This window comes from Cydia strobilella, chromosome 1 (assembly GCF_947568885.1).
Source record: "Cydia strobilella chromosome 1, ilCydStro3.1, whole genome shotgun sequence".
NCBI classification, from domain to species: domain Eukaryota; kingdom Metazoa; phylum Arthropoda; class Insecta; order Lepidoptera; family Tortricidae; genus Cydia; species Cydia strobilella.
The window spans coordinates 35037889-35061794 of NC_086041.1; the positions used below are offsets into that span (position 1 = coordinate 35037889).

Sequence of the window (23906 nt, forward strand, 5' to 3'; positions counted from 1 at the left end):
GACTTTGACAGTACTGACTGACAGTGTAATCCAGACGGGACAATTTTACGCCCAATCTGATTGAATGGGGTTAGCCGGTCGAAATAATTAGCAGATGGCGCCAGCATAGCTTGCCCTGTCAATCCCTAGAATTGTGTCAAATTTTTGTTTTTTTAATGCCCTGGATGCCAAATCTCATAGAAAAAGGGGCAAGCTATGATGGCGCCATCTCTGCAAACCTTTGACAGTTGCCAACCCCATTGTCTGATCAAATCAAATCATCAGGTGGTGTGAACCCAAAATTGGCACGCCGATTCCAACGTTCAGTTGTGTGTTTAAGTTTATGAAGCGCGAAAATGGCCCCATACTCAACCGTTGGCAGCTAGGAGAATATAACCAAACGGAGCCGCCACGTCTGTAATTTGCTGTACGAAAAAGTCTGCCAATTTTTGCGGAGGAGGGGAACGTCAAATGTATACGTAACGTCAAAATAGCCATGTCAGATAAACATCAGTCCATACATTGTGTTTGACCATTGGCCAAGGGCCTGACCAAGGAATGCCTGTTAATGGCTACTCCGTTTGGTTATATCCTCCTAGGTTGGCAGAGACTGAAGAGAGAGAGAGAAGAGTAAAAACGGAACCCTATTACTGACTCCGCTGTCCGTCCGTCTGTCACCAGGCTGTATCTCATGAACCGTGATAGCTAGACAGTTGAAATTTTCACAGATGATGTATTTTTGTTGCCGCTATAACAACAAATACTAAAAAACAGAATAAAATAAATATTTAAGTGGGGCTCCCATACAACAAACGTGATTTTTTTTGAGCGAGTCTGACTCGCACTTGGCCGGTTTATTTTTAAATCTAAAATTGGTGATTAAATTGTGTAAGTTTGGACGCTAGATGAGATTGACCTCAATTTCTTTTCTGATCAAATTGGTCAATTTGGTCATCCCGTCTGGACGGGATCAGCAGAAATTGTGACGAAAAGGTAGATTTATAATTATAACGCTTCACACATACGCGGTAACTCATAGAAGCGCTGGTGGCCTAGCGGCAAGAGCGTCCGACTTTCAATCCGGAGGTCGCGGGTTCAAACCCCGGCTCGTACCAATGAGTTTTTCGGAACTTATGTACGAAATATCGTTCGATATTTACCATTTGCTTTTCGGTGAAGGAAAACATCGTGAGGAAACCGCACTATAATCCCATTAAGGCCTAGTTTCCCCACTGGGTTGGAAGGTCAGATGGCAGTCGCTTTCGTAAAAACTAGTGTCTAAGCCTAATTCTTGGGATTAGTTGTCAAGCGGACCCCAGATTTCCACGAGTCGTGCCAAAATGCCGGGATAACGCGAGGAAGAAGACACATACGCGGTAATACTTGCGTTTGACGGTTTGTTTATAATTTTTGGTTAAAATTTAAAAATGAAAATAATAAGTATATAATAATACACTTGAATTCATTTTCAAAATAATAAAAATACAGATATCATCATATCACATATATACACTTTACAATAATGTGGAGGCACTACTGTATGGAAACTTCAACATGAAGTTTTTTATAGTCTAAACATTATTTTTTCACCTCAGCAGCTCGAACAAGCCTACTTTCGTCACTTTCTGGAGTGAGGAAAGTGCGACTTTCCTCACTCCAGGGAGTGAAACAATGTAGCTTTTTAATTTAGTGAAGGCCATGAACTTCATACTTTTATTACATTTTTTTTTATGGTACGGTACGGTACGGTCCGGTCCGGTCTCGTATCGTATCGTATCTTATCGTATCGTACATATTATAATACTTTTTTTTTCTGTTTATTCTGTGTAATTCGAAATACATTTTAACCTTTAATATGTTCTCACTACTGAGGTGAAAAATTATGTGTGCAACACGAGAGCAAAGTTATTTTACATCTCGTGTTTATGAGTCCCTCGCTACGCTCAAGATTCTACCTTAGAATCTTTCGCTTTCTCGGGACTCAAAATAAACACTCGCAAGAAAAACCAACTTTCCTCTCTTGTTGCACAAATAACTATTTTCTATGTATACAGACTAAATGTCTGTTTGTTTTTTTATTCCGTAGACTAAAATGACGTTTCATGTGTAAGACATGACATTTCTTAGTACCACATGAAATGTCATTTTAGTCTACGGAATAAAGATATGTTTACACTTTTGCAATAGGGGGTATTACTGCAATGTTCTGCCATCAGAGTGCAGCACTAGCCCGTTTAGTAAACCATAGAGTAACTTATACATACTGTACCTTTAACAAATTTTTGACAAGTTTTCAGAGATAATAAAATATGACATTGATGCATCAAGGCGGTTTGTTTACAGAGGACCTACCGGGAAACGCGAATCCGAAATTTCGCTATCTGCCTCTTTATGCAAGAGTGACAGATGTTTGATAACGAAATTTCGATTTTCTTGTTTCGCAATAGACCCTCAGATTGTGGTAGTGGCGCCTCCTACGCAGATTTTCGCGTAATATTCCCTAAATTTCGACATTATATTTGATGTCGACTACAGGGGCCAATTTCTCGAACGACAATTGTCTAATATTATTATTGTGTTGTCATGGCAACCCATACGATTTGACCGTTTGTGAAATGGGCCCCAGGCCAATAACTTCCAAGATTAACAAAGCCAACTCTTAAATACGATGTAAATAAGTATATCAGAAACACACTATAACATAACTAAGCAGTATATACATCAAATAGCTTTTTAAATTAATTTTTAACAAGCAGAAACGTCTGCGATCGATGCTATTAAGCTTAGAATAAATTTAAAAGTGGAAAAATTACTGCCTTGGGTGAGACTTGAACTCTAACTAACGTAACTGGTGAATTTCCAATCTGACTTGGAACTCCGGTGGCCGTTTAAGAAGTGTAACACTCTCACGGTAGATGTCGCTAGGGTCCCCTAGACCCATATAGTGGGAAGATTTGCTGACTATGGATGAGGTGGCTCAGTTGGCAGAGCGCTGGAATATCGATCCAGAGGCCGTGAGTTCAAGTCTCACCCAGGGCAGTAATTTTTCCACTTTTAAATTTATTCTAAGCTTAATAGCATCGATCGCAGACGTTTCTGCTTGTTAAAAATTAATTTAAAATGGGTAGCACTCGTAACTGGTGAATTTCCAATATGACTTGGAACTCCGGTGGCCGTTTAAGAAGTGTAACATTCTCACGGTAGATGTCGCTAGGGTCCCCTAGACCCATATAGTGGGAAGATTTGCTGACTATGGATGAGGTCTTGGTGGCTCAGTTGGCAGAGCGCTGGAGTATCTATCCAGAGGCCGTGAGTTCAAGTCTCACCCAAGGCAGTAATTTTTCCACTTTTAAATTTAAATAGCTTTTTTACTAAAATAATCAGTTATTTTCTTAGCCATCTTTCTCTTCATCTCCGAACTGGGATCCGATTTACTTTCTTCCGATTTCTCACTCGTATCCATAGAATCATTTATACTTTTTACAGATTCGTATAGTATATTAGTGTGTGATTTAGATAGATTTAGCTTACCATTCGACTGGTCAAGCTTATTCATCTCTTCAAACAAATCTGTAGTTAGACTTTTACTGTTACTGGCGGCCATTTTGTTTGAACTGGGCGCCATTTTGTGAACCTCTGCGCTTGTTGATTTAGAGACGTCTTCACGGTTGTTTAATAGTTGTGTTTCTTGGGAGTCTGTGTCATCTTGAGAGAACATGTCAGGTGATTGTCTGAGGAGTTCCTTTTGTAACGACTCGGAGAGTTCTATTTCGTTCATGTCCAATGTGTCACACTGAAAAGTCAGATACGTATTTACTAGCATAATTAAAAGGTAAAGGACATACTTATGAATCAAATTAAACCTTGACTAATAATGAGAACTGGTTTGTCTCAATCCATACTAATATTATAAATGCGAAAGTCTCTCTGTCTGTCTGTCTTTCTGTCTGTGTGTTCCCTCTTCACGCTTATACCGCTGAACCGATTTAGATGAAATTTGGCAGAGACATAGGTTGAGTCCCTGAGAATGACATAGGACAGTTTTTATCCCGAAAATCATCCCTTAAGAAAGTAAAAAGCGGGGTGGAATTGAGATAATTAACGAAGTGCCTGCTAATTTGTGTGCATAATATGCTCAAATTTAGATTGCTATGAGATTTTCTCCAGGCGCTATTCTTACTCTAGCTGCGGTTACTAAGTCCACGCAGACGAAGTCGCGGGCAAAAGCTAGTGTAACAATAATGATTAATGACGTATATAAATGGTTCTGAGTAATGGGGTTGGCAACTGCCAAAGGTTTGCAGTGATGGCGCCATCATAGCTTGCCCCTTTTTCTATGAGATTTGGCTTAAAGGGCTGGCATCCAGGGCATTAAAAAAAACAAAAATTTGACACAGTTTTAGGGATTGTCAGGGTAAGCTATGCTGGCGCCATCTGCTAAACATTTCGACCTGCCAACCCCATTGTTATTCATTTTGAAATTTTTAAATATAACGGTCAGAATACATATCACTACATAGTATAAAACAAAGTCGCTTCCTGCTGTCTGTCTGTCCCTATGTATGCTTAGATCTTTAAAACTACGCGACGGATTTCGATGCGATTTATTTTAAGTGATTCAAGGGGAAGGTTTATATGTATTATACATCAGCATTGCACCCGTGCGAAGCCGGGGCGGGTCGCTAGTATAAATATATATGCAAGTTTTAGTACAGATGAACATTAATGAAAAAGCTCATCGCTTGCAAGGTGCATTTTGTTAGAACACAGTTTTTGCACCTTTAGCAAATTCAAGAAAATCAGAAAATAGCTTCGCACGGGTTATACATATCATAACTTATACTAGAAGCGGTACTGTCATAGTAAATGTTGTAACCCCAGTAAATTCACTGCCATCTGTCGACACACTTTGAAACAAAAATGAAGATTTATAAAAATACGATAAATATGGATAAATGATTTTTTTTATTGGCATTAATTATTTTTATGATTTTGACCCATGTTCTTTCACTGATATGCGTTAAAATTGTTAAATAACAAACGAAGCAGTCAACGCCATCTATACGACAGTAGGCCAAAGCTAATGGCGCCCTCTGAACGAGAATCAAATTTTCTTGATTTTCGAGGCACGTTCTATCCTTAGACTGTATCCATCTATTACGGAGTTATTCTATCTTTGTACATATAAAACCTTTATAAATAATATACCTAAACCTTCCTCATAATCACTCTATTGATAGGTGAAAACCGCATGAAAACCCGTTCAGTAGTTTTTAGGGTTCCGTACCCAAAGGGTAAAAACGGGACCCTATTACTAAGACTCCGCTGTCTGTCTGTTTGTCTGTCTGTCCGTCTGTCACCAGGCTCTATCTCATCAAAGGTAATCACGGTTTATATCCCGGTCAATATAAGTCTAGCAAAATATTTTAGTTTTTAGGGTTCCGTACCCAAAGGGTAAAAACGGGAGCCTATTACTAAGACTCCGCTGTCTGTCTGTCCGTCTGTCACCAGGCTGTATCTCATGAACCGTGATAGCTAGACAGTTGAAATTTTCACAAATGATGTATTTCTGTTGCCGCTATAACAACAAATACTTATTTTTTATTTATCGTATGGCATTACAGTTACTGGATTTAAATTAAATACTAATCTAAAGATTGAGGTTTGCACTCTTCAAATACTCGATGGCCCTTTCACTGAGGTTCGCGAGGTCTTCAATCCGTCCCTTGAATTTGGTGAGAGGGTATTCCAGAACAATGTGTTTGACCGTCTGCTCGGGGTCACCACACATGCACTGAGGGGAGTCACACCAGCCCCATTTATGCCAGTGGTAAGCACTTACTTACTGCTTACTGCTAGCCTTTCTCCGCAGACGTCTTGTCTGGTTGCCCTTGGCATAGGCCTCTCCCATATTCCTCCACGAGTCCCTGTCCAGAGCCTGTCTTCTCCAGAAGGCTCCAGTTTTTAGTATTTGTTGTGTACTGTACAGTGGTAAGCACAGTACACAACAAATACTAAAAACAGAATAAAATAAATATTTAAGTGGGGCTCCCATACAACAAACGTGATTTTTTCCCCCGTTTTTTGCGTAATGGTACGGAACGCTTCGTGCGCGAGTCCAACTCGCACTTGGCCGGTTTTTGAGTTTATAGCAAACATACATACACACAGACAGACACGGCGGGGGATTTTGTTTCATAAAGTGTAGTAACGTGATTTACCGATGATTGTAGAGATGGTACTTACAATATCCATATTCTCCACGTCCGTCTGTCTCGTGCTCGAGCTGTCCGCCGGACTCGCGTCGGTAGTCCCCGGTCCCGTGTCCGGGGGACTCGGCGCCGTGTCCGGTGTCGCGGGCTCCGGCGCCGGACAGGTCGGAGGCAGTTGTCCGTTGTTCAGCGCGTGCTGTATGAAGTCGTGCAGGTTGCCCTTACGAACGTCCGTCGTGCAAAACCGCGCGATCAACTGGTACAGTTGACCTGGAATGAGTTGGCGTGTTGTAAGTTTTAACATAAGGGGTCATCCATTAAGTACATCACACGTTTAGGGGGGGTCACGAAAATGTGACATATTGTGACAAGGGGGAGGGGGAATTCACAAACTTTATGACGTCACTTTAACTTACTTAAATTATTTTATTCGCTGTACAGTTAAATAACAAGTTTTTGGAACGATAATCGTTTTTAATCTATTAATTTTCTTTCCCAACCTGTTTTGGGTTATAAAATTACTAATATTTCTTTTGTCAAAAATATTTTGATAAAATATTAACCGATTTCATTGAATACTTAGTGTATGTAACTAATATAGCTTTTAAGTTAATGTAACTAACCATATATGGACTTATGGATCTGAAATAAAGATATATTTTTTAATTTATTGAAAAAATGTGACGTCACACCAGAGGGGGAGGGGTTTGCCAAATGTGACCAAGTATGACAAGGAGGGGGGGAGGGGTCAAAAAAACTCTAAATTAGTGTAACGTAATGTGATTTAATATGTGTTCAAACCGCGAAAGTTTAAAATGTTACTGTAACGTAATTAATGGATGAACCCTAAGGTTTATCGAATGAACAATTGTTTTAAAGATTACAATCACAAATTAAATTACCTATTTATTAATTAAAATAACATTTACGTTTTAATCTGTCATCCGGCTGAAGCATCTTGGTTATAATATATGTTATTAGTCGCCGCGATACGCGTGCCTAGTGCGGTTACCAATGTTTTTCAACTTTGATTATAATAGGTTTTTGCTTTTTTTTTTTATCATTACAAATATTTATTACAACTATTGCACTATGAACAGATATGTACAAATAGCGGTGGGGAATAAGTACTCAATAGCAATCTCTACCGGTCTATCATACGGCTAAACAGAGACAGGTTAAAAAAGTAAGAAATTTTCAAATTACAATAATTTGCTCAATTCAATTAATTTACTGGATCAATTGAATGGGGTATTTGACTACTAGTCAAATCAGTTTCTTTTTTCGAACTGTCAAAACGATTTTGCTACTATGGAATTTATATGAAACACTAGCATGTGACGTCACAATCAAATTACCTACTCTTTATAATTTTATACAGGTTTTAAAATAGAAATTGTGTCTAAAAATAACTGCTGTCCACGTTACTCCATTAATCTTCTGGTGCTTTATTTCATGCATGGTGTAAAATAATTTATTTTAAATACTGTCAAATACCCTATTGTTTGTTAATTTAAGGGATTAGTTGAATGAATGAATGGTACATTTATAAGTCAATTAGTAATTTAGTAAGATATGTAATATTTATATGTGGCAAAACTGTCAGATCAAACAAAACTCACCAACAGTGATATTATATCTTGCAAGCAAGTTATAAACGTTCACAAACTCGTCCCGAATCCCCTCATCGTTGAACGTGTAGTACGCCATAGGCCTCCGGGCCTCCGCGCACGCCATGAGCTGCAAGTAATAAACACTCTATCTATAATTTTTAGGGCTCTAGATATAAAATCATTGTCGGTTCACAATGTCAAAGTTAAAGTGACAAGATGGTTTAACTTATCTTTTTTTAATATTGTCTTCGGTTACCGCGATAGTTACTCATGAAATAAAACTATGAAAACGGATTATATCGCGTATATTGAATTTATAATATAGGTACATCCCGACGTTTCGAACTCTTTACAGCGTTCGTGGTCAACGGGTGACTGAGGAAAAATTACAAAGTGCAAAAATACCCACATACTAAAATAATGAACAATCATAGACTACAAACTTTAAGGCTGGTTGTACATGCAAAATCGGTTCATAAGGCTAGTTATACACATTTTTTTTTTGTCGCGTATATATCTTTACTTGAAAATAATTGTAGTGTATAACTAGCCTTATGAACCGATTTTGCATGTACAACCAGCCTTAAAGTTTGTAGTCTATGATTGTTCATTATTTTAGTATGTGGGTATTTTTGCACTTTGTAATTTTTCCTCAGTCACCCGTTGGCCACGAACGCTGTAAAGGGTTCGAAACGTCGGGATGTATTATAAATTCAATATACGCGATATAATCCGTTTTCATAGTTTTATTTTATCTTTTTTTTTTTTTTAATTATGGCAATGGTCTTTAGGCGTCCCCCATAAGCGACGAAATATCGAAGCGAAAAGACACTGCACCAATGCTTGAATTGCGCATAGCCACTTGGAACATTGGTACAATGACTGGACGGAGTGCCGAACTTAGCTCAATTCTAGAACGACGTCGCATAAACATATGTTGTGTGCAAGAAACAAAATGGAAGGGTGCAAAATCGCGTCAAATCGGGAAAGGTTTTAAGCTGCTGTACAACGGAAAAGAGAACACCAGAAATGGCATTGGAATAATATTGGATCAATACCTTAGTAATAACGTTGTCGAAATAAGTAGAATAAGCGATCGCATCATGTCAGTTAAATTAGCCTTAGATAAACAACCGTGCCTAAATGTTGTCTCCGTCTACGCACCGCAAGTAAACTGTCCAGATACAGAGAAACTTAAGTTCTGGGAAGAACTACAAACACATTTAACAACTATACCCACAGGGGAACAAAAAATCATATGTGGAGACCTTAATGGTCATGTGGGAATGGACGGAGATGGCTATGAGGGTTATCATGGTGGCTTTGGATACGGAGAACAAAATAGGGAAGGGGAAACTATTCTAGAATTTGCAGCCTCTCATAACCTTGCAGTAGTAAACACATTCTTCCAGAAAAAGAATGAACATCTTATAACATATAAGAGTGGAAACTCTAAAACACAGATAGATTACTTTCTTATAGACAAAGGAGATTTAAAACGCATCAAGGACTGCAAGGTTATTCCAGGGGAACCACTTACCTCCCAACATCGACTCCTACTAACTGCCCTGAAACTGAAAAAATCCATTAAGACAAAATTACCTAAAGTCGAAAAGATCAAATGGCATGCACTAAAGGGTGAAAAGGGCAGTGCCGTCAGAAATCATGTTGTGGACTATCTATGCAAAAATCCCCCTCAAAATGAAAACCCATCGGTAACATGGAAAAACTTTGAAACTTTTTGCATAGCCACCGTTAAACACGAACTAGGGGTCAGCAAAGGAGCTCTGCACAGTGCAAAGGATGCCAAATGGTGGAACAACTGCACCAAAGATAGCGTTGCTAATAAGAAACGTCTGTTTAAAATCTGGCAAAATACAGGCTCCGATGAAGATAAGGAAAATTACAAACAAGCCAAAAAAGCTGCAAGAACAACGGTGGCCGTTGAGAGAGAAAAGGCTGATTCAGAGTTTTACAAACAACTAGATTTAACCACTAGTAATGATATATATAAAGTGGCTAGACGTAGACACAATGATACTAAGGACTTCAAAACTACCAAGTATATTAAAAACAGAGAAGGCACTCTACTCACAAACGACAAGGATATCTGCGATAGATGGTACGAGTACTACCAAAACTTGTTAAACGAAGAATTCCCTAGACATCAAGAAGCAGAATTACCGCCAACCGAAGGACCAATCAGTGAAATAACCCCGGCAGAAGTGAGGAAAGCAATCTCTAAAATGAAAAACCACAAAGCAACGGGTCCTGACGATGTACCCGCAGAGCTCTGGAAACTTCTAGGAAGCGATGGAGAGATTTGGCTCTCAAATCTATTCAATAGGATTTTAGACGACGGGGAAATGCCAGTTGCTTGGAGAAAAAGTATATTGGTCCCGTTTTACAAAAACAAGGGAGATGTTAGAGATTGCGGAAACTTTAGGGGTATTAAACTTACATCACACACTCTCAAGATCTGGGAGCGAGTCCTAAGTGAGCGCCTTCAGAGTTTAATTCATTGTACAGAAAATCAATTTGGGTTTATTGCTGGAAAAGGAACCACAGAAGCAATACATGCAATAAGGCTGTTAGTAGAAAAAGCTCGTGAAAATAAACAAACATTGTGGATGATCTTCATAGATTTAGAAAAAGCTTTTGACCGAGTACCCCGAACACTGATATGGCAGGCTTTAAGGTCGCAAAACGTTCCTGAACGATACATAAAGCTTATAACAGACATGTATCGCAACGTGCAGACAAGCGTTCGAAGCCCAGCAGGTATGTCAAAGAGCTTTGATATTGAAGTTGGGGTTCATCAGGGAAGCGCTCTTAGCCCTCTACTATTCAATACCATCATGAATTACCTCACCGAGAGAATCCAGAAACCCTTACCGTGGAACCTATTGTATGCTGACGACGTGGCTCTGATATCAGACAATAAACAAGAAGTACAGGATAGCTTAGATCAATGGAGGAGATCTCTGGAGCCAAACGGATTGCGCATAAGTAGAACCAAGACGGAGTATATGGTGCTCAACTTCGGCACTGACAAATCTAGCACGACACACACTGAGCTGAAGCTTGATGGAGAAATCCTACCAAGAGTAAAAAAGTTCAAATACCTAGGTTCTGTTATTGCTGAGGATGGCACGATTACAGCCGACATAACGCAACGAATAACATCTGGATGGAATAAATGGTGCGAACTAACAGGGGTCTTGTGTGACCCAAAAATGCCAATAAAAACAAAAGGCAAGATATATAAAACCGCCGTTAGGCCAGTTCTACTATACGGTAGTGAAACGTGGGCTACGAAGCAAATACATGAGCAAAAACTACACACTACTGAAATGCGTATGCTTCGTTGGGCAGGAGGAGTTACCCTTAGAGATAGAGTCCGAAATGAATATATCCGGGGCACCTTCAAGGTGGCACCAGTTACCGAGAAGATAAAGGAATCCAGACTAAGGTGGTTCGGACATGTGATGCGTCGACCCGAAAACCACGTTGTGAAAAAGTGCCTTTCCATGGCTGCAGCAAAGGGAGGAAGGGGCAGGCCAGTAACTGGCCTGGCTGACGAATGTCCGGAGAGACATGAAGGAGTTGGGCCTGTCCAGTGACGACGCATATCAGCGAACAAAGTGGCGCCTCAAGATTAGGAAAGCCGACCCCGCGTAACGGGATAAGGCGAGGACAAAGAAGAGGAGGAGGTCTTTAGACATTCCTGCCAGCTTCACGTCAATATCAACAGAAAAAAATATATAATGTGCAACTTATGCTGAGACGGAAAAACTGACAACGAAGGCTTAACCTACCCACATAATACAAACCTGCAATGCAAACACGCACACACTCCTTTTTGGCACATTCACACACACCACCCACACAAACACACGCTCACATCCAAACTTGAATAACATGTTTAGATCTTTTATTATTTAATAAGCAGGCAGGCAGTTATGGCAACTGATATGGCCTGTATCCAGTAATCATAAAGATATATATCATGAACGAGTATTAGATGTAGTGTTATGCTTGTCTAATTTATTTTTAAACTGGTTCACATTTTGTGCTGAAACTACGTCTTCCAGGAGTTTGTTCCAAGCCCTTACTACTCGGTTGCTCAGAAAATCTTTGTAAGGTAAGTGTCAGTAAGTGTTTTTAGTTTAGTTATTTAGTTATTCTGTATTCCTTAGCTTGTATTGTAGTAATTACTTTTAGTATTAAACAATGTATAATAATGTGGAAATAATTGTCAATCGCTCTCGCAGACTTCCAAGATACAGGCTCAGCCTAGTTTGGAGTCTGATGGATATATCTATGCACATGTAAACAACCTTTATGATAATAAACTATTTGTATTTGTAAAACAAGGGGGTTAATCAACTTTTTCCCCTGGACAGCTTGAAATATCCCGATTTTATGGTATATTTATCAAAGATGCATTTTTGTGTTAGTCATTTCCATAATGGCTTATCTAGCATGCTAGTAGAATGTGAAGCAACATTTCTTCTAATAAAGTGCGCCACTGTTGTCCGTGAGGAACTGAGTTGATCGAGAAAATGTTGATCCACTCAAAGGCGAACTTATCCCTATAAGGCTTCCAGCTAACCTGTATGAGGGTCTTGAGCTGCGGAGTGCCCCCGAAGGCCCCACAGCCCCAGTTGCCAGTAGCAATGCCGGGGTACTGGGTGCTTGTGGGCTGGTCTTCGGAATAGAAGGTAAATCCCACCCAGGCCTGAAATGATGTTGAAATATACTTAAAAATAGGCCTTTGCCCAGCAGTGGGACACACCCATTGCACAGATTATATAATAGTTCTTACGAACAGATACTTATCTCTCAAAGAAAACGCAAATACCTACCGACCGTTTTGATACCTACACAAAAATACAATGGAGTGACCTTCAACGCGCCGCTCCCCGCACCGCGCGCGCCGACACAACGCTAGGGTTGCCGACGCTTCATTCAAATACTTAGGTGTCTTAGGTAGATACTATAAATGTGTCATAAAAAACATTACCTACATATTTAAAACAATTTAATAGTACCTACGTAGCTTGTAACTATCGTAAAAATAATAACAGTAGGTGTAAGTACCTACATTGAGAATGTCTACGTACTTTTCCTCATTTGTCGGAAGAGTAAAAAACTATAATTTATTATTTGTTTTAGTATTTCGCTGCGAAGACATTACTTTCGTACGATCTCTGGCGTATCCGAGCGCGCGGTGACGTGCGTGAGTTAGCGCGTGTGGCAACCAACTGGCTTGGTACCGTGAAAGGGACGCGATTCGTAGGTATAAAACCGAGCTCGCGCGGAGAGTTCCATAGGCAACAAAAATAACAATAAAAAAAGTACCTTGTTGAGTTCTCTAACCATAGCCGGCGGTCTGTACTGCAGCGCCGCGCTGGCGTAAGGCAGCGCGTCCACCGCCAGCACGCACGCGCGACGCCGGCTCGACGAGTCTAGCGGGGTCGCGACGGAGTAGTCGCCGGACCATTGGAAACTGGACCCGTAGCCGGAGTACTTGCTGTAGCGTTCGCAGCCTGAAATACTCAAAATCATTAACAATAGTTAATGATTTCTCACTCTCACTCAAATCCTTATTTCAATACTACGGCATTTCTCGCGACCGCCAACTTCGCTCTTCTGGCAATATGTCTCTGTCCATCCCTTTTCACCGAACCGGGTTCATGTCGTATTCGTTCACTGTGCAGGTGGCGCGCCTTTGGAACGGACTTCCTTTTAACATAAAAAATGCGCCAAATAAGTTCGCGTTCAAAAAATCCTTACGTGCTTTCTATGCTAGCGGAAAGAAAGTTTCTTAGTGTATTTTTATTAGTTTCATAATGAGTCTCGTCGTTTTTTATATATATATATATTATATAGTATATATGTATATTATACTTGTATATATGTGATTATATGTTATTTTTATTTTATTTTTGCTGTTGTATTTGTAGCACCGCCCACAATTTCTCTGCTTAGCCTTAAGGTTGACTGGTAGAGAATGCCTTATGGCATTAAGTCCGCCTTTTGTACTGTAAGGTTTTCTTTTGTGCAATAAAGATTAAATAAATAAATAAATAAATAGGGTTCCGTACGCAAAGGGTAAAAACGGGACCCTATTACTAAGACTGCGATGTCCGTCTGTCTGTCTGTCACCAGGCTGTATCTCGTGAACCGTGGTAGCTAGACAGTTGAAATTTTCACATATGATGTATTTCTGTTGCCGCTATAACAACAAATACTAAAAAGTACGGAACCCGAGGTGTGCGAGTCCCGACTCGCACTTGGCCGGCTTTTTTTAATGTGATAGTCAGCAAACGAGCAGACGAGCCGCCTGATGGGAAGCGGTCATCGTCGCCCATGGACATAAGCAACATCACAGGATTGCCGACCCTTGAGAACCCTAAATACCCGCTTCTTGAAGACTCCCATGTCGTAGCGCAAAGGAAATCAGGAGGCAACTCATTTCACATTCTGCACTATTCTAAGTCAATAAATTGTATAATACAGACGTCAGTCACAATGAAAAAAATCTAAAACCCTTGACACTTGCCAAACTATTATATACTAAAATGACAGTTCAGTCGGACGAATTCGGACAATCAAACTGCATGTAATTTATTTACCTATGATCATGAGCGCTTCGTTCGGCCGCAGCACCTCGGTAAACAGCATGGATACCAATAACTCAGGACAGATGACGAAGCGAATCTCTTCCTGGACACAACCGTATCCCAACACGCCCCCGCCGAGGAATCTGTAAGTTAATAAAGTGTGTATAAATTCTAGTTCAAGTTCAAATATACTTTATTCATGTAGGCCTAGCAACAAGCACTTATGAATGGTGAATAATATCATAGAGTAACTTATACTAGAGCGGTACTGTCATAGTAAATTTTGTAACCCCAGTAAATTCACTGCCATCTGTCGACACACTTTAAAACTAAAAATGAAGATTTATAAAAATACGATAAAATGTATTTAAATATGGATAAATGATTTTTTTTATTTGCATTAATTATTTTTATGATTTTGACCCACGTTCTTTCACTGATATGCGTTAAAATTGTTAAATAACAAACGAAACCGTCAACGCCATCTATACGACTGTAGGCCAAAGCTAGTAGCGCCCTCTGAACGAGAATCAAATTTTCTTGATTTTCGAGGCACGTTTTTTCCTTAGACTGTATCCATCTATTACGGAGTTATATCTATCTTTGATAATATGTACATATATATTATCTTAAGGTAATTATCAGAGCAATTTATTGATGTTAATATTATTTCATAATAATATTGAATTATTATACAGATCAAATTTAATACTAAGAATTTCACAAAAAGATCGTCAAACATAAAAAATTGCATATTTTTTTTTATTTCACAGTGAAAGATTTCGGTCGTGCGACATAAAAAAAGATACAAAAGCTTTTCTGGCGCAGTCGGTAGGATTATTCACTTGTTAGCAAAGTCCAGCTGCACTAGACCGTCAGAATCTTCAATAATTCCACCGACAGCAACATGGTACTGCGGCGTGCGAGCAAATAGATTGGGGCCAGGCGACATAAAGAAAACAAAAAAAACTTGTCTGGCGCAGTCGGTGGGATCACTCGAGGGTTATGTTCACTCACTTGTTAGCGAAGTCCAACTGCACCAGACCGTCAGAATCTTCAATAGTTCCTAGTTCCACCGGCAGCAACATGTAATGGGACTGCGGGCAGGCGACATAAGCTTGTCTGGCGCAGTCGGTGGGATCACTCGAGGGTTATGTTCACTCACTTGTTAGCGAAGTCCAACTGCACCAGACCGTCAGAACCTCAATAGTTCCTAGTTCCACCGGCAGCAACATGTAATGGGACTGCGGCCAGGCGACATAAGCTTGTCTGGCGCAGTCGGTGGGATCACTCGAGGGTTATGTTCACTCACTTGTTAGCGAAGTCCAACTGCACCAGACCGTCAGAATCTTCAATAGTTCCTAGTTCCACCGGCAGCAACATGTAATGGGACTGCGGCCAGGCGACATAAGCTTGTCTGGCGCAGTCGGTGGGATCACTCGAGGGTTATGTTCACTCACTTGTTAGCGAAGTCCAACTGCACCAGACCGTCAGAATCTTCAATAGTTCCTAGTTCCACCGGCAGCAACATGTAATGGGACTGCGGCCAGGCGACATAAGCTTGTCTTGCGCAGTCGGTGGGATCACTCGAGGGTTATGTTCACTCACTTGTTAGCGAAGTCCAACTGCACCAGACCGTCAGAATCTTCAATAGTTCCACCGGCCGCTACGTGTAGAGGCACGGCAGCCAGGGAGGCAGTAGACTGTGGCCAGGCGGGGCAGCGCCGCGGCGGCACCGAGCGGCGCGAGAACGTCACTGCCCCGACTGGAACTGCTCTATACAGAACGAGAATTGAGTACAGTTTCTAGGCCCTAGAATCTAGGGCGTTATTAGAGCGTTTTCACATTCTCCGATCCGATATCGGCAGTGGCTCAACTAGGGGGGGCAAGTGCCCCGGGCGTCATCCAAGGGGGGGCGCCAAAATGGGCAAAAGGCTGGGAAACTATTGTCAGTCGTCAGGGGGCGCAAATTTGGTGACTGCCCTCTAGCCACGTCCCTGGTTATCGGATCCTACATTCGCGACCGCGGAAGTAGTCAGGCCGCGGGGGCGAAGGCGCCGGCTTTAGCGGTCACGTACACTACAACAAACTTCATGCATACACATACGCACACAAACAAATTTTATCGGTCCGACAGTTGACGGTGGACTCCGACATGGCTGAAATTATCGGAAGCGCCCTTCCGATATCGGATGAGAAAAACTGCTGCAGGAGAGTGCCATATGGCATCAAGTCGGCCTTTTTGCGTCTATCGTTGTTAGTAAAAATGATTTATAAAATAAATACAGAAAAACACATCTTACATTTTACTTCCATCCGAAATCCGATATCGGATCGGGCAATGTGAAAACTTACAATTAGGGTTTCTTCGGAATATAATATTATAGAATGCAGATTTTTAAGTACTGTTTCTTAGCAAAGTACAGATTTTGGAATCTAATTCGGTCTCTGTTGTTAGTTGTAGTAAGCGTCACAATGACGGGATTTTAATGCTTACTACAAAATTGATTAAAAAACCGGCCAAGTGCGAGTCGGACTCGCGCACCGAGCAACTGTCTAGCTATCACGGATCATGAGAAACAGCCCGGTGACAGACAGACAGACGGACAGCGGAGCCTTAGTAATAGGATCCCGTTTTTACCCTTTGGGTACGGAACCCTAAAAAAACAATGCTTTTTAGCTGATATAAAATAATATCACCTTTAGTGCAGACTCTTCTAAAGTAGTGGCACAAACACTTGAGCTTCTCCAAGATGGAATCTGATCCCGATGTTTCATAAAGTCTGTAACAAAAATAAATGTCAATAAATCATAAATTTATGTCTTTACAGTGTAATTGAGGATTCCGAGTTGAGTAGAAATGAGTGTTCAGCTTAAACGATAATTTATTACCGCTCTACATACTTATGTAAATGGTCCTTATACATATATATCCTATGAGCTACACCACACCATCCATCGCATGTTTAAAAAAAATAAAACTAAACATTTTTTAATTTTTTTTTTTACATTACTAACCCATATAACCATTCCGGTTGCAGCGATGCAGCAGTGTAGTGTATACTAGACATAGTTATGTATGTAGCTGATAGGATATATATAGAACCATTTACATAAGTATGTAGAGCCAGGGACCGGACAACCCTTTCCGCGATAAAACCCTTTCAATGGGCAACACTTAAACACGGCTAACACATTGAAAGACTTTCCCTTTTGAACTGCAAGCCCATTCATACCCTTACCTTTGACTAACCCTTACCGAAAAGCTAACCAAAAATAAGGCTAACTCTTAATAAGGGTTACCCTTATCTTTAAGCGCTTTCTATAAAGGTTTCCCTTTGCGTGAAAGAGACAGGATTAGTATATATCTACGGTAGTGTATGAAAAGGAAAGAAAATACGTGCCTAGTCAAAGAACGCCGCCGTTTCCGCCGACGATCGCTCGGATTCGAAGTAATGTGTGCTTTATGAACAAGGTAGACGACTTAAATTAGCACGCTTATATGCTAAAAGGGAAGCCCTTTATAAGGCTAACCCTTATAAGCAATATGCAAGGTGTTGGTGAGCGGATGATAAGGGTTTTGTAAGGGTATTTGGGCTACCGATTACTCAAATGTGGTAGCTTTATATAAGGGTTTTTAAAACCAAAACAAAGGGTTTCGTCTGGCAAAGGGTATGGTGAGTTAAGCCTTATGCAATACCCTTATAAAACCCCGATAAGGGATAGCGGGCCGGTCCCTGTGTAGAGCATACACTACAACAGTACTTTAATATTTGTCTTAATAAATATGCAATAAGAACAGAGGCATAAAAGAGAGGGAGAGGAGTGTTAGGGTCGGCAACGCGCATGTAACTCCTCTGGAGTTGCAGCCGTACATATGCTACGGAGACTGCTTAACATCAGGCGGGCCGTATGCTTGTTTGCCACCGACGTAGTATTAAAAAAAAGAGGCATAAAAATAGTTGTTTTTACTACATTTTATTTATAATATAACTTTACGACTTTTAATAAGCATGTGTCAATTTAATAAATGGCTATTCTGATTCTGACTCACGTATTAAAGTTGATGTGCGGGAAAGAAGCATATTCAGAACTCTTCTTGGTGCTGTTTCGCCGCGGAAACGTACAGAAGAATGCGTTTGCGAGCAAACTTGATATTTGCTGCTGCGACAGTGATATTGACCGGTTTTTGTGCTGTCTGTAAGGAGTAACGAAAATATTTTAGAGTTTTGAATGATTCACGGTTAGTTTCACTAGACTTATATTGACCGGGATATAGACCGATATCGGGAGCTCATAAATAATACAAAAGGTAATCACGGTCAATATAAGTCTAGCAAAATATTTTAGTTTTTAGGGTTCTGTACCCAAAGGGTAAAAACGGGAGCCTATTACTAAGACTCCGCTGTCTGTCTGTCCGTCTGTCACCAGGCTGTATTTCATGAACCGTGATAGCTAGACAATTGAAATTTTCACAGATGATGTATTTCTGTTGCCGCTATAACAACAAATATTATTTAGAAGCAGATATCGATTTCAAAATAAACATTCTAGTTATACCTAAAAGCATAGAGAAACTAATTAAAGAGTGCTCACTCCATACTTGTATGAACCAGTAACCAGTTATAACCAGTTGGTTATAAGTCCAAAAGCTTAACACAATGGATGACAAGTAAGGGGACTGAGGGTGAAGCGGGCGTGGGGGTGAATACCAAGTTTTACAACGGACGCATCCGCCCGCTCCCTCAGTCCCTCTCGTCAGTCGTCATGCTTTCATTAATTCTAGCTTTCCGACACTCTATGCCTACTTATTTCTCTATGCAAAAGATCTCATCGAAAATAACAAATATCCGAAAATAGCTTACCAGCTTGCTAATCAGCTTTTGTTATTTTTAGGATTACGTACCTCAGAAGGAAAAAACGGAACCCTTATAGGATCACTCGTGCGTCTGCCTGTCTGTCTGTCTGTCCATCTGTCACAGCCTATTTTCTCCGAAACTACTGGACCAATTAAGTTCAAATTTGGTATACAGACGTAAGTTTGTAACCCAAAGACGGACATGTAACGTAAACAAATGAATAACACTTACTTGAGCAATGGGTATAGGGGAGTGTATTAATTTATACAAGGTAGCACTTACTTGAGCAATGGCATAGGGGACTGTATTAATTTATACAAGGTAACACTTACTTCAGCAATGGTATAGGGGACAGTATTAATTTATACAAGGTAACACTTACTTGAGCAATGGTATAGGGGACAGTATTAATTTATACAAGGTAACACTTGAGCAATGGTATAGGGGAGTATATTAATTTATACATGGTAACACTTACTATAGCAATGGCATAGGGGACTGTATTAATTTATACAAGGTAACACTTGAGCAATGGTATAGGGGAGTATATTAATTTATACATGGTAACACTTACTTGAGAAATGGCATAGGGGACTGTATTAATTTATACAAGGTAACACTTACTTGAGCAATGGTATAGGGGACAGTATTAATTTATACAAGGTAACACTTACTTGAGCAATGGTATAGGGGACAGTATTAATTTATACAAGGTAACACTTACTTGAGCAATGGTATAGGGGACAGTATTAATTTATACAAGGTAACACTTACTTGAGCAATGGTATAGGGGATAGTATTAATTTATACAAGGTAACACTTACTTGAGCAATGGTATAGGGGACAGTATTAATTTATACAAGGTAACACTTACTTGAGCAATGGTATAGGGGACAGTATTAATTTATACAAGGTAACACTTACTTGAGCAATGGTATAGGGGACTGTATTAATTTATACAAGGTAACACTTACTTGAGCAATGGTATAGGGGACTGTATTAATTTAGGCAACTCAAGTGCAAGTTTGGCTATCTCGGGCAATGTGACATCAAAGAAGTACTGGGATTCCTCTTCTTCCAAATGCTGTGAATAAAAATATGGCAAACTATAATATGTGGTATTTTCTATAAAAAGGGACCTTATTGTCAATGGCGCTTACGCCATTATTAACGATGCTCCGATATAAATACAATGCCGCGCGACGCTGTGCGGCGTAAGCTCCAACGACAATAAGGTCCCTTTTCATAGAAAATGCCCCATATTTTTTTTAAACTGCTGGGAAAGTTTTCAATCTTGTTTTCTTGTTGATTCTTGTTTTGATCTATTTGTTTAAATTAAACTGTTATATTCTTTGTAGCTATAGTAAAAACTGCTTAGTTGGAAGCTAGCCAGATTGCACAACATATAATATATGGTCGGTAGGTAAGGCCCAGCCATATAAAAGAAATATCCAAAATTTGCCATTGAAATTTGAACCTAAACTGTAGGAAAATAAAGTTGAGTTTGCGTTGTTTGAAAATTGAACGAAACAAAGCAAAAGCGACTTCCAGAATCTATCGCGAAACAAGAAAATCGAAATTTCGCTATCTAACATCTCTGTCACTCTTGCATATTCGAGCGATCAAGAGGCAGATAGCGAAATTTCGGATTCTCGTTTCCCGGTAGGTCCTCCGCAAACAATCATGATGCATCAATGTCATATTTTATTATCTCTGAAAACTTGTAAAAAACCTGTTAAAGGTACAGTATGGTTTACTAAAAAGGCTAGTGCTGCACTCTGGTAGCAGAACATTGCAGTAATATCCCCTATTAAATATGATCTGAACAAGTACTAAAGGTAGGACCTTGGGCCTTAGGAGGATGGACTATAGATAACAAAGAATGCATGAAGTAAGATTGATCTGTGTAAGATTGTCCTAAAGTATTAAAATATTTATTAACTTGAACACTATTAAAAACTGTAATAGATGTCATATATTAAAGAAAAAGTGACGAAGCCCTCCAGTGGTGAAGGTCGGATTCGAACCGGCGTCTTTAGCTATCGCGGCTAACGCCATGCACCCCTAGGCCACCCCGCCACGGCGGTGCCCGTCCGAATTTCTCGACTATATGCCATCTTAGTAAGACTAGGCGTCTTTGAACACCATTGTTAACATAGTATACGCAACCTATGCAAATGAGCAAGGCTTCCGCTGCAACTATTTAATTAATTGTATAGCTTATTAAATTTTATTATTATTTCCTTTATTTATTTTGAGTCTTAGGTTAGGGTTTTATAACATGCATATAAAAGTAAAATACAAAAACACTTACAAAACATTACAAAAATATATAAACACATTATAAAAAACCTAACCTAGGGTGCCGCCGGCAGCGGGGCAGGGCCCAAGCTGCCGGTGGTCAGGGCCGCTGAGAGAGGAACCGGCGGATTATCCGTGCCGTGTCCAAGATCACCGCCTTCTGCATCTGACCCTTGATCCAACCACCTAGCGAGAGTCTCTCAAGGTGTTGGTCGAGACTCTTCGCTATGAGACCGTTCGCTTATTATTATTATTTAATAAGCAGGCAGGCAGTTATGGCAACTGATATGGCCTGTATCCAGTAATCATAAAGATATATATCATGAACGAGTATTAGATGTAGTGTTATGCTTGTCTAATTAATTTTTAAACTGATTTTTTTTAAATTTCAGTTTCCTTTAGTTTAGAATAGTTAAATTTAATATAGATAGGATTTACTAATTATTCCTAAGGCTTAGTATATTGTTTAGGTTAGATTTTAAGTAATAATTATGATTTTATTAATTAATTTAATTTTAATGTTAATTTTAACTGCTATAATTTTATAATTTTATTATTTAATGTAATGTCCCAATGTAATGTGATATGATCCTAAGTTGGTCGAAATAAATGATTTTATTATTATTATAATTATTTTAATGTAATGGGTTAATATCTAAATAAATAACATTTTTTTATTATTATTATTGTTGATATTACCTCATTAAACAGCTTATGTAGTGCTCTGAACTTCCAAGTGTTTTTGAACTGTGTGTTATAGCTTATTATAGCTTCGGCTAGCTCGTGGCTGTTCCGGATTGGCTTCCACAGGGCACTCTGGATTAAGCCCCAGCGTTTCTTCAAGTGTGTTTCACCGGAGCTCTACAATAAATAAAGAAAAACTTCATACCCTCCTGCAGATTGAAATGATACAGTCTAGGGATGGGCCGAATATGGACTTTGCCAAATACGAAAATTCGGCTAAACATTCGGTTCAACTCATACCGAACCGAATATTACCTAAAACTACCTAAAAAGCTGGGAACAAGTTCAAACAGGTCCGCAGTTTGCACTCATCACATGTTTTTGATCCGTCCCCTTCGGACCGACCAGGAAATTTTATAATTAAAAAGAAACAGCCGTCCCATGCCTGAGCCTCTACCCTACCGTGAACACCGAACATCGCAAGATGCGCCAGGCATCTTTCTGTCACCGTAATTTCGCCATAACTTGAGTAAAAGAGAAAGATGCCCACAAGGGAGGGAGGGGGTCAAGAGAATGTTGCATGTCGTGACAAGGGGCAGGGGGAGGCACAAACTTTGTGACATCACTTTAACTTCACCTGTAACCAAATATTGTTCTGGCAAATTTGGGCCAACTTGTTTCGCCAGACAGCCATTAAATAAAATATTGTGTGAATTGTGGGATATACCTCATTAAAAAATGTCACTGTACTTGACATCTGTAGATACACTTTATAAATAAACTTACATCTTCAACTGGATATAAACTCTGATTAGAGCACGGCATCCTGACGAAATCGTGGTCCCATTTGTCTTGTCCGTTCTGCGGTTTCGGCGGCCGGTCGCCCGGCACACAACCGCTGCTCGGAATATGGTACAACACTGTGTGGTTAAATGCCGGGGCCACTAAAGGGAACTCTGGAGCTCCCCATGGGGACTGCGCCCCCCATATCTCGGTTAAAGGAACGCCTCGCCAGTTATTATCACTTTCCATGTTGGTGGTCATAGCAAACGCGCGAAAATCATGCCTTGCCACTGTAAACGAAATGTTTTAATTGTTGGTCTTGTACTTAATGCAAAAGTATGAGTAAAATATTGAAAGCGAGCTAACCTTTGTAGCTTTTTGGTAATATTCTTGTAAAATGAAGCGTTAAATTAATTTTCATGAAAAGAAATAAATAAGATACGAGTAAAATAACATTCGATTTGACGTCTACGTCTACCTACGTCCGACGCATGTCCGACGTGACGTGCGGTCCTAGTCACAGATAAGATAATCGAAAAAAGACTGAAAAGTCTATATCCGTCTCTGTCATTGCAACAGGCATGTTAAGCGCTCCAGACTACGCGGCGCGAAGCCACGAACGCGAGTGTAGAGTCGATTTCGCTGATTAGCGAACTAGACTCCACAGCCACACTCGCGTTCGCGGCTTCGCGTACGAGTGTGGAGTGCCTTTAGGGTTTGAGATATCGCCGCAATGATCGTCAACAGTTTGACACAAGGTTTGACACTCATACTTGACGAGTCGAGAGCGCACGAGAGTCGAGTTGAGACAAGTCATAACGTAGTGGTATATTATATTCTCTTTGG

The 23906-nt window shown here is 40.0% G+C and overlaps 1 protein-coding gene across 1 annotated transcript; it reads right to left on the reverse strand.

Annotated features, from left to right (window-relative positions):
• Positions 1-1509: 1509 nt before the first annotated feature.
• LOC134745000 (poly(ADP-ribose) glycohydrolase-like) lies at positions 1510-23568 on the reverse strand. The gene is made up of 13 exons (XM_063678969.1): positions 23427-23568; positions 23064-23350; positions 22293-22454; positions 20267-20376; positions 18488-18631; positions 17134-17216; positions 16042-16204; positions 14446-14576; positions 13169-13356; positions 12420-12545; positions 7814-7931; positions 6226-6461; positions 1510-3772 (listed from the first exon to the last, which is right to left on the reverse strand). Exons 1-13 carry the CDS (start codon positions 23479-23481, stop codon positions 3335-3337), a joined length of 2241 nt encoding a protein of 746 aa, XP_063535039.1. The 5' UTR covers positions 23482-23568; the 3' UTR covers positions 1510-3334.
• Positions 23569-23906: the final 338 nt, after the last annotated feature.

What these genes read in the sequence shown, in the direction of transcription:
- LOC134745000 (XM_063678969.1), bottom strand. Translation starts at nt 23,481, where the DNA reads ATGAAAATTAATTTAACGCTTCATTTTACAAGAATATTACCAAAAAGC. An exon ending in TGGTTAGAGAACTCAACAAG is followed by an intron (nt 12,546 to 13,168) that starts GTACTTTTTTTA and finishes ACATCATTTCAG; the next exon opens with GCCTGGGTGGGATTTACCTT. An exon ending in AAGATATAATATCACTGTTG is followed by an intron (nt 6,462 to 7,813) that starts GTGAGTTTTGTT and finishes AACTCATTCCAG; the next exon opens with GTCAACTGTACCAGTTGATC.